Source organism: Manacus vitellinus, unplaced genomic scaffold (genome assembly GCF_001715985.3).
Source record: "Manacus vitellinus isolate BGI_N305 unplaced genomic scaffold, ASM171598v3 scaffold_24_pilon, whole genome shotgun sequence".
In the NCBI taxonomy this organism is placed as follows: domain Eukaryota; kingdom Metazoa; phylum Chordata; class Aves; order Passeriformes; family Pipridae; genus Manacus; species Manacus vitellinus.
The window spans coordinates 8,805,466-8,816,279 of NW_021939798.1; the positions used below are offsets into that span (position 1 = coordinate 8,805,466).

General features: G+C 47.8%; 1 protein-coding gene across 1 annotated transcript; it reads left to right on the forward strand.

Annotated features, from left to right (window-relative positions):
• The first annotated feature begins 1,370 nt into the window (after positions 1–1,370).
• RNF135 (ring finger protein 135) lies at positions 1,371–5,912 on the forward strand. The gene is made up of 5 exons (XM_029960137.1): positions 1,371–1,496; positions 2,036–2,206; positions 2,995–3,142; positions 3,542–3,643; positions 4,460–5,912. The coding sequence occupies exons 1-5, from the start codon at positions 1,386–1,388 to the stop codon at positions 4,993–4,995; spliced, it is 1,068 nt and encodes a 355-aa protein (XP_029815997.1). The 5' UTR covers positions 1,371–1,385; the 3' UTR covers positions 4,996–5,912.
• The last annotated feature ends 4,902 nt before the right edge of the window (positions 5,913–10,814 follow it).

Consider the following 10,814-nt stretch of genomic DNA (forward strand, 5'->3'; position numbering starts at 1 on the left):
GGAGAGGAGGAGACAGGGCAGAGCCCAGCCCAGCCCAGCCCAGCCCGCTCGCCCCGCTCCCGTCCCGAGGAGGCCTCCCGGGGAAACCGAAAACCGTGGCGGACCCCTGTGCTCCGCCCCGGCCGGGCATCGGCCGCTACCACGAGCTGGAGCGGCTCCTGGCTGCCGTGGAGCTGAAAGGTGCTTCCTTGTGCCTGCAGTTCTTTCCGAGAGCCGGTGCGATTCGCGGCTTGCGCCACAGCCTTCTGCGGCCGCTGATCAGCCCGGTACCAGGGCGCGGGCCGGCCCGCCGGCTGCCCACTCTGCAGGGAGGGCTTCGAGCTCCGCGATCCTGCTGGCTCAAGCGAAGTGGCCGCGCTGGCTTCAGCCTCATCCCGCAGAGCTGAGCGCGGATGAAGCTGGAAAAACCGAGAGATGATCCCCTCTGGAGCTGTTGTCTTCGCGACGGAGCTCGGCGGGGCGGCGACTGGGGAGCAGGTTACGCCCGAGGCAGCGCAGGGCTCCTGCCGGGACAGCTCGGGCACAGCCCGGGGCTCATGCCGTGCACAGCCCGGGGCTCCATCCGTGCGACAGCCGGGGCTCCATCCCTCCACAACCCGGGGCTCCATCCCTGCACAGCCCTGGGCTCCATCCCTGCACAGCCCGGGGCTCCATCCCTCCACAGCCCGGGGCTCCATCCCTCCACAGCCCGGGGCTCCGTCCCGGGACAGCCACGGGCTCCATCCCGCAACAACCCGGAATAGCCCGGGGCTCCATCCCCCTGCAGCCCCCGTACAGCCCGAGGCTCCGTCCCACTCCATCCCCGGCACAGTAACGCAACAAGCACCCTACGCTGAGCAGATGGGTTTAACTAAAACAGTGCTTGGGGTTCTTTGGTGTGTCTGACACACTGAGGGCTGCACAGCTGAAGTAGAAGAGCCAATATCTGTACGTATTCAGCTGAGGTACGGTGGTAATAAGCGTTCTTGTTTCTGGGCATTACTGACTGCATTAGCATTGCACTGGAGTCTCCTGAAAGGCCACATAACATTGTTACGCGGTGCTACAGCTCCACCCAGCTTCGTGGCACAGAATAGGACCGGTTTAGTATCTAGATCTCCACGTAACAACCAGACTTGGAGGCGATGGGGAAGAATATTTTAGCACATATGTATCTAAAAAAAACCATTCTTCAGTCAAGCAAAGACCTGAAGCTCACAATTATATTTGAACATGCAATTGGTAACTGTTGCATGTTAAATTCATTGTGATTATTCCTGCTCAGAATTGTGTCCTCCAGGCCCCTCCTCAAGCAGTCCAGTGCTTAACTAATGTCAGTGATCTGGGAATGTTTATTATCCTGCTGCTTAACCTAGTCATGCTTTCTTTGAGGGTTGTGTGGATAAATGGTCCAATGTGTCACTTTAAAGGAGGAAGAGATATGGGAAAGCTCCAAGCAACCAGAAATGTCTGCAGAGACCATCCCCCTGTTGAGGAGAGATCTCAGTAAAACCAAGGTACATGTTGTACATTCATCACCTGCAGTTACCTTCTGCTTCCACTGCTCTGGGCTGGAGATGTGACTGACTCCAGGGCAGCTTTCCAGCCCAGAGCAGGAATCTGCCTTTTATTTCCTTCTTTTCTGTCACAGTTCTGCTTTTATGGATGAGAATGAACTGTGGCACCAGCTGCACTAACTCCTGTCCTGGCTGGCACAAAGGCCTCTGGGGTTGTGCATTGTTACCTTTTTCTGCTTATCCCTGAGTGTTTCTGGTACTCTTAGATGCAAAATACAAATCACAAAGAGAGAATATTGATCTTTCTGACTCGTCAAACAGAATCCACTGGCCATAAAATAGTCAAGATCCTTAACATGCCCAAAATCTCATTGCAGGTAATGCAGGAATAGTGTCAAATGTATTTTATTCCTTTGAATAAAGTTTTCTGGTCTGCAGGGGTCGGTCAGTCAAAGAGCACATTAAATGGGGCAGTAGATTCTCGTATTCCACACATCTTTGCCAACCACACAATGAACTCCGTGTTTTCTGCCTTTCAGGAATACACATCTCAGATCAAAAGCCAGATTACTCGAGATTTCTGTTGCATGAAGGAATATGTTGAAAGACAAGAGAGAAACACATTGATGTTCATTGAACAAGAGCAAAAAGCTGCTCAACAGAAGATTGAAGAGACTATTCACCAGCTCACAGAGAGCAAAGCCCAAACTGTAAGTGATGAAATGAGTGGCAGGGTATGAGTGGAAACTCTCAAGCTCAATATCTTGGATAGCTGAGTATGAACAGGGCACTTTGAGGTCCCCACTGTGCTGTTCTCACTGGAGACAGTGATGCCAATCCATGGACATTGCTGTTACAGGGAGAGTTTGGAGTGAGGAATTCAGAGGGAGAATAGTACTAAAAAAGGGCACAGGCTGGGGATGCAATTCCAAACCAGATTCGTTCCAAGGGCCTTGGTGAGCTGGAGTGAAGTGGGGACTACATTGCTTAAATCCAGTCCTCAGTCAAATCTAAAGTTAAGATCCTTCACAACCTTTTTATTTTCCAGAATTTGTTTATACACCCAAGTGTGCAAGTTAAAGAACTCACAGGGTTTTAAGTGTTTTGTAACAACTTTCTTGGGGAAAACACATCAAGGGCCCTCAAAAGAGGCAGTTAAAGCACTTGAGGTTCTGCAGAGCCTGCTTTGATGTTGAAAACAACAGTGCCAGTGATGTAGGTCAGCCAGCAGGAATTTGGAGTGGGGCTCACTCAGTTTTCTGAGGGAAAACAGAGTCTTTTTATTTTTTTAATAAGAATAAACTATCCTTCCCTATTTTCTGTAAGATTTCAGGTCAGTTCTCTCAGGAACTATAAAGGAAACTCTTGATACGAAGGATAAGATTTTTGGAGAGATCACTGCTGTTTTTCCACTCTGCCTTTAGAATATAATCTGGTCTGATAGATGAAATAACTGCTGTTGTTTACATCTTTCTCTCGATCCTTTTGTCATTATCAGAGTAACTTACCTTATGAAGGCTCACTTTCAATAATGAATAAAATTACACTTGATGAGAAGCTTAATGTTGTCAAAAGTGCTGTAGAAGATCTTAAGAGAAAGTTGGAAATGTTACTTTTGGAGAAATACCCTCAGCAATTCCCACCAGGTAAGTTTCCCTTATTTTAAAATGTCTTGTGTTCATTAAATGCACGTGCAAGTAACACAAGAAACATGTGATACTCAGAAAAAAATTAAGAACACTTTAAAGACTTTTGTGACAGAAAATGGTGCATCTGCATAGAAAGATCCAACTGCTTTACCCATCTCACTCTTCTGGCTGCTCCATTCTGACACTCAGGGCAGCAGCGTACAGTGTTTTGTTTATTTTGGGTAAAAATGTTTGCCTACACATCCTTTGATAATTTATACAACCTAAAAAATCAACTCTTTGTTTTGTACTTTAACCAGTAGCTGGGTTTATTTAAGGTGTGTTTTCCTTTAGAAGCATAAACACTTCCTATGTACATTTTGAAGAAATGCCTTAACATTTTTTTTTTTTATTAAGTGCAACCTCCAAACTCGTATCAGGAGACAAGTGTCTGCTCATCACCCCCAGATTCTGCAGCTGAGATTCCAGACCTGGTGATTCCAAGCCAGTTTTCTCAGTGTAAGTATCCAGCAGAGGACTCTTATTGACAACTCTCAGGTGACTCTGAGGCTGTGGATTTGCTGAAGAAAAGCTGTTCTCAGAGCCATGGGCAGGAGATGTGGCTGTGTCCCTGAAGCACAGCAACAGTGAAGTTGCCAGGAACAAATCAGTTACTGAGCACAAAGCAACACTGTACCTGGCTGTGTATACAAGATAAAAAAAAAAGATAAGAAAGCTGTTTTTTGGAGGTGTGTGAGCTGTTTGATGGAGGTGTGTGAACTGGGTGGTGGCTGGTGCTGGCTGCACAGTCTGAGTTTTGTACAGGCAGGTCCTGTACCTCACTGGTCCTTACTGTTAAGCTGTAATGACTCCAGTTATTATCTCAATTCTGCACCATTTTGACAGAAATGTTTTTACAGCCAACACACAGTACTACAGCTGGAGCTTAAAAACAGAAAACAAATGTTTTGCTGATAGAATATGCAGGAACGTGTCCCAGTGAACAGATGACTCTAAGTTTTATTAAGGTAAGCATCCCACTTATTACTGACAGAAAGGTATTTTTTTAAAAAGATTGTGGTTAGGAAGAGGACCCATCCTGTAGGGTGCAAGGTGCCTTCCCACTGGAGTGCCTGAGTCTGCTGTGGATATTTCCCCAGTTGTGCCTGTTAAATGTTTTGGTGAGCCCAGGATGCAGCTGAGAGTGTTGGGTTGAGGATTCCTGCTGACCTGCAGGACTGAGCTTTGATTCAGGTTTATTGTGTGATCGTTGGGTTTCCTTTCTGTTCCACCTTGTTGCCTGCAGGTGAGAGTATTTTCCTTTCTCCCTTCCAGGGGCAGAGGACGTGACTTTTGACCACAGGAGAGCAAACGAGCGCTTGGCCCTCACAGCCCAGAACAGCAGAGTGGTGGTTTCCAGCCACCCCACCTGGTATGAACCAGCTCCCAGGAGATTCTGCATCAGCCAAGTGATGTGTTCCCAGAGCTTCTCCACGGGGTGCCACTACTGGGAGGTGCTTACCAGGGACAGTGATGGATGGGCTGTTGGAGTCGCTCACGAAATGATTGGGAAGAGGGACAAATTGGGAAGAACAGAGCATTCCTGGTGCGTGGAATGGCTGGGTTCCAAAAAGCAGCTGTCAGCCTGGCACAAGGATCAAGAAACATTGTTACACAAGGATAAACCGCTGAGGGTTGGGGTTTTCCTGGAGCTACAAAAGCAGACAGTGTCCTTTTACTCCATCACTGACAGGGAAATGCTCTTGCACACCTTTGAACTCAGCACCTCCCATCCTCTCTATCCTGCCTTCTGGCTGTACAGCCTGGAAAGAAATGGATCTTTAACTCTAAGCCACCCAAACAGGAGATAAAGCCTATTCAGAAAAGGGACCATTTTGCCAATGACTGCAGAGTTTCTATCCAAGCTTCAGTGTTTAGCACAGGAATTTACAAAGGAATGCATAGCTACCCAGGATTTCCTGGGAATCAGCAGCTGGTTTTTGCCTGCTCTGCTGCTCTCCATGCTGTGCTCTGGTCCAGCCATACCTCAGTAAAGCAATTCCAGTGTCTGCTGAAGGCAGGAACCATCCCTGTGGAGATCAGGTGGATTTCTTAAGCAGCTTTAAGTAGCCCCAGGATATTCCTGGGAAGGAATGCACCAAGGAAGCTCTAAGGCTGGGGATAAGCCTTGCTCATGGACCTTATTTTTCCTACATTGATCTAAAAAAATACAGAACAGATGATGCCATTACTTTCTGTCAAGTGAGCTTGCTTTGGAAAGATCTGAGTGAGTAAGGAATGCTCAGAGGGCAAGAATGTTACTGGTCTCAGGCATGAAATCTTTCTCTTTAGATACTAAACTACAGGAAATAGGCTTTGTATTTGAGGACCTGCCACTTTGGGTCCCAGAAGATCATCTCACTGGCACTGTATTTTAGTCTTGCCCCCACCAAAGGGTTTTTTTCAGTCCTGGTGATGGTGTGATGACAGGAATGGTTGTGGAAGCAGATGCTCAGAGGTGTTTATACCAGCTAATAAATCATGCAGTCACTTTATTGCTCTTTTAAGGGGCCAGCAAACATGACTGTGTCATGGAAAGGACCATCTTTTCTTGCCAGGGAGCCTGAGACAAGGCAAGAGGTTCTCAGTTGTCCCTGTGGGGTCCTGGAAAACCTACTGACAGCTGGATTTCTGAGACATCCACTGCTTCATGCAGGCAAGCTGAAAACAGCATTCTCAAGAAGCAAAAGCTCTTTTAGGGAGACAGGAGCATTCCAGAATGAACAAAATGAGTAGTTTAATGTGAAATAAAGCATATGGGATTCAACTGTCTCATTTAGTGGAATGGGGAGCTCCATTGCTTTTAAAGCCCTTGACAGAGGGTTGAGGGTTACTCTGTGCTGTCACTGAACACTCTGAGAGCACTTTGGGCAGAATGCACATTGGTGAGATCCCAAAGGCACGTGTATCAGCTTTTCCAGGGCTGGGGCAGCTCTCCCAGTGTAGCTAATGCCACTGCCTCATTAGGGTTGAGATGTCCTCTCCTGGTCCACCTGGAAAAGCAACAGTGACAGTGTGAACTCACTGGGCATCTCTAATTTCCCACGTACAAGTTGCACTGCACTGCCCAGGGGCCGCAATTTGTTACGGTTTGGATCCCAACAACACATGTAATAACACACATAACAACACACAGCTTGGATGGGAGCACTTTGTGTGACTCCCGGGACATCAGGAAGGATTTTTTCATCAAAAGGGTGATGAGACATTGGAAGGGGCTGCCCAGGGAGGACAGTGCAGTCACTGTCCCTGGAGGTGCTCAAGGACAGAGACTGGACATGACTCCAAGTGCCAAGGTCTGGTTGACAGGATTGGACCCAATGATCCCAGAGGGCTTTTCCAGCTGAACTGGTGCTACAGTTCTGTGATTCCTGATGTGCTCCGAGCGCTGGGCTGTCCCTCACAGCACCCGGGACCCTCATCTCTCTGAGGGCACCGAGCGAGGGCAGCGCTGCTTTATCAGACTTCTTTATCACTGTATTCTGTGGTATGAAGGCCCACGGCCTCTGGGGTTTGTTTGGTTGTTTTTTTTTTTTTTAAAGGATATGTTTTTACCCTGTGTGAGGTGTCACAGTTCAGAGAACAACCTGTCATCTGCAGGAAATCTCTTTAGAAAATTAAAAGTGAGCACGGCTGTTTGCTGGGCTGTTTTACTGAACAAACACTGCCAGCTGCACCAAGAGCATTTTACGAGACACTTGTCACCTTGTGAACCTAAGTTCACAAAGACAACAGGAAATCCGACTGCAGAGTGACAGGGAGAAGTGGTTGGAGTTTCTTCCGCCTCACAGCAGATTCCTGCACCAACACAGGGCATCTTCCCCTCTCTGAGGGCACAGACCGGGGGCAACCAGCACACGGACCATGCACCTCCCTGAGGGCACAGACCGAGCCGGGGCAGCGCTGCCCCGGGAGGAACCAGCACACGGAGCCCCCACAGACCGAGCCAGGGAGCGCTGCCCCGGGAGGAACCAGCACACAGAACCCGCACAGCCCCCGCCGGGTGCAAAAAAACGACCGTGACGCAGCCCCGGCCAGACGAGCCGCCTCTCGCCTGCCCCAGCCGGTCCCCGCGGCGCCCTGAGGGGCGGACCGCCCCCGCCGCCGCGCAGCCGCCGCGCAGCCGCCGCCGCCGGTCCTCGCGAGCGCCGTAGCTCGGTGAGGTGGCAGCCGGGCAGCCTGAGGCCCAGCCGGCGCCGCCGCCCGCCCGAGTGAGCGGCCCAGGTCGAGGCACACGAGCGCGGACATGAAAGAAGGACGTCATGCGGTCCTGTGGGGGAGAGACGATGAGTGAGGCAGCGGCCCGGGCGGGGCGGGGGCCGCCGGCCGGGCTGTCACATCAGTGCCGCGGGGCTCAGCACGGCCGGGCGCTGCGGGGCAGACGCAGCCGCCGGCCCTGAGGGGCGGGCGGGGGTCGGGGCTCCGGGACCGCTCGGAGCTGTCCCTCGGCTCCCCGAGCCGGGCAGTTCGCGGAGCTGTGCGGCTTGGACGCCCCAGGAGATGACACCGGGGGGAAGAGGTTCCTGACCGGCGTTTGGCAAGAATTTGGCCTGTTCAAAGTTATTTTCCTTTTTTTTTTTCCGCTTTTCCCCTTTATTTTTCCCTTTTCTTCTCTCTTTTTTCCTTCCCCGCCCCCCTTTTTTTCTCCTTTTCTTTTTTTTTTTTTTCCCCCTGATGAAAACCCAACTCGCATCTTTCCTGTTTACTGCCTTTGGAAATCAGTGGCCTGACATTCTCCAGCCGGTTATATATATATGTATATATATATACGCTGTGGATTTGTGCCCAGGGACCCCACATCCCCTTTTCCTGCCTTCCCCGCACTGTATGACCTTGGATAAACAGCACGAACGTGTGCATGCCGGAGGCACCGTGGGGCCGGGTTTTCTCGTGTGCTCCCAAAATCACGTCCTTAAGTTCTCACTGAGGTGCCCAAATCACCGGCAAGGCTTGCGGAGACACGGCTGCTCACCGGTGCTCACGGCAGCCAGGAGGTTCTGCTCCGGTAGTTTGCAAAGTGAGCTTAAGTTCCTCACGGGGAAAGAATAGAGAGTAATTACCAAGTGTTATTAGTAAAATTGGCTAATTATGCTGAGAATGTGGTGCTGCTGACAAAGCTTTCCTAAGTACTGAATGCCCCATATATATATATATTTATAGTGCAGTTTTTGCAGTTTTATAGTGCAGGGTGGCTCTGTCTGTGCTGCCTGGAAAGATTCTCTGTGGCTTCTCCAGAGAGGAATCTTCAGGGAGCTGCCACTGTGCAGAAGGAGCTCACTCACTGAGATTGCACTTGGTTAGTTTTACGTGACTCTTTTAGGAACGTATTTGTGCATTTGAATACACAGTTTAATTCCTCTTTAGAATATGTGCCTAATTTACCTCATTTACCTGGGTGCTGAACTGGTTCCGTGCAGTGGTTTCAGCACAGGTGTAACAGGTGCTTTGTTTTGACAGCAACGAATCCAACTGGGAATTTAAAATGTAAATTTAAATATAGCAATGGCACACATCAGAGATTGTGAGCGTCTCTGTATTGTGTTTTTGGTGGACTTGCAGCAAACAGAAGGGAGAGATTTGTTTCACAAATCAGTAGAACTTGTCAGTTATAGTGTCAGGGCTGCTTTGTATCCTTGTCTCATGTATATTTGTTAGTCTGAAACCACAAGTTAGTCCAGACCATCTAAAACTTGTTAGGTGGTAACAGCAGACCATCAGGTTCAGGATCTGAAATGTGTGAAGAACTCTTATTGTAAGCCTGTTCCAAAACAGCCTTTTCATGCCTTGTCTTCTACAGTTTAGGTCTAAGGTTGTTTTAGTCCTTGTATCCAGGGTGAAAACATCAATTTTTAATAGCCAGTAATTTTCAGAATATGTTCAGCATGTTGTTTTATGCAGCATGATCTAATAAACTTATATATGAGGAAAAAGACGATTTAGTTACCCTGAGGTGCTGTATTTCCTTCATCCCAGTCAGCTGGTACTGTTTGGGCTGTTATTCCTGAGACTGTAAACAGACTGGGAAAGGCAGAGGGCTGACCTAGATTCAAAGAAAATAAACCAAATCTCTGCACTTCAACCTATGGATTTTCATAAAACTCTGGGACACTGGGAAGTGTATCAGGAGCTTATAAACACTGAGCATTTACTAACCAGCAACATATAATCTTCTATTTTCAGTCCTGTGAAGTGAGTTTCTCTATCTGCAAAGCCAATGTGTTTTAGGTTAGAACTGTCTTGGTCAGGTGCAAAATGCACAGCACTATTTTCACTGATTGTCTGATAACTTTACTTACCTTCTTTCCTATGCAAACAGGAGAGCTTCCAAAGCTCTTTTGATTCTATCAGGATGAAATTTAAGATGCAGCTGATGCAGGAGGGCACCTGGCAGTGTAAGTTAGAATTTTAGCTCATAGGAGTATCTTTGATGCAAACACCCCCACGTTGCTGGTAGGAAACCTGCAACTTGCTGCTCTCCAGGTAGTACCACTAGGGAAAAGTTCATGGCAGTTCTCCCTAAGGAAAGCAGAAATCTTCCTCCCCAGAGTAACTTTTCTTTGCTTTTCATATTTTTGTAACAACTACTCTTTAACTTACCACACTGAAGAGAAGGTTTTATTTCTGGAGGTCAGAAGGCCCTTTGTTACTGTACCAAAAATAGATTTGGATAAGTTGGGTGGAGTCTGATTAGATCATCAGTTCAGTAATACCATTTCCTGCACAAAATCAACCAGTTGTACAATTCCATCTCTTCTTTCATATTCAGAATTATATACAATTACACAGAGCAGTGTAAATGCAGTGAGAGCAGCCAAACAACTTGTGTGTCTTGGTGACATTTCTGTTGGTTTTGGTGGGAACAGTGACACAGGCTCTGGCTGATACTGAGCAGTGCCTGGCTTGGTAACACACAGGTGCTGGCACAGAGGCTGGTACAGCCAGAATCAAACAGGTTTTTCCCTGAACTGAGAGCTGTTGGAAATATCCAATCCCAGCTAACATTTGAATCTGAGCATATTATTTTTTAATGTCTCAAAACCAAATAAAGCAGTAATAGTGTTTCAAGGCTTCCAGAGGAATAGGGAGTTCACAGCTGGAGGGTTTTTCAGAGAGGAGAACCCTGAGAAAAGTTACCAACTCTTCATTTTCAGTGGTCACATTAAAGCTTCTCAAACCCGAGCAGCTCAACTGTGATATCAGAAGTCTGAACCTTGCAGGTAACAAAGTCATTTATTTGATGGAATAGAGCTGGATATTGAAGCAGAGATGGTCATCTGGGAATAAGCAAGCTGTGACTTTAGAAGTGTTGGTGGTTTGGGGGTTTCTTTTCACTTTTTTGGGGGGCCAGCTCATTTGTGTCAAGGAGATTATGCTCTTGCACTTCCAAATAGTCAAACTCTTGGAGACTTTGTCCATTGACAGCAGAGCTGTGTCTTTTTGTCCAGTTCTCATCCTTGGTAGTTTAGGACTGGAGCACAGTCATCATATCAAGAATGCTATAAAAATAGTTAATTTCTAAATTATTTTCTGTGTGCCACCTTTGTTTCTGTTTCTGAAGTTGCATTGAAGCGTTTCTAGTTTGTTTTGTTTATTTGTTTGCTGTCACCCATGTTTAGTGTGATGAAACAAC

What these genes read in the sequence shown, in the direction of transcription:
- RNF135 (XM_029960137.1), top strand. Translation starts at nt 1,386, where the DNA reads ATGGTCCAATGTGTCACTTTAAAGGAGGAAGAGATATGGGAAAGCTCC. An exon ending in CCCTCAGCAATTCCCACCAG is followed by an intron (nt 3,143 to 3,541) that starts GTAAGTTTCCCT and finishes TTTTTTATTAAG; the next exon opens with TGCAACCTCCAAACTCGTAT. An exon ending in TCCAAGCCAGTTTTCTCAGT is followed by an intron (nt 3,644 to 4,459) that starts GTAAGTATCCAG and finishes TCTCCCTTCCAG; the next exon opens with GGGCAGAGGACGTGACTTTT.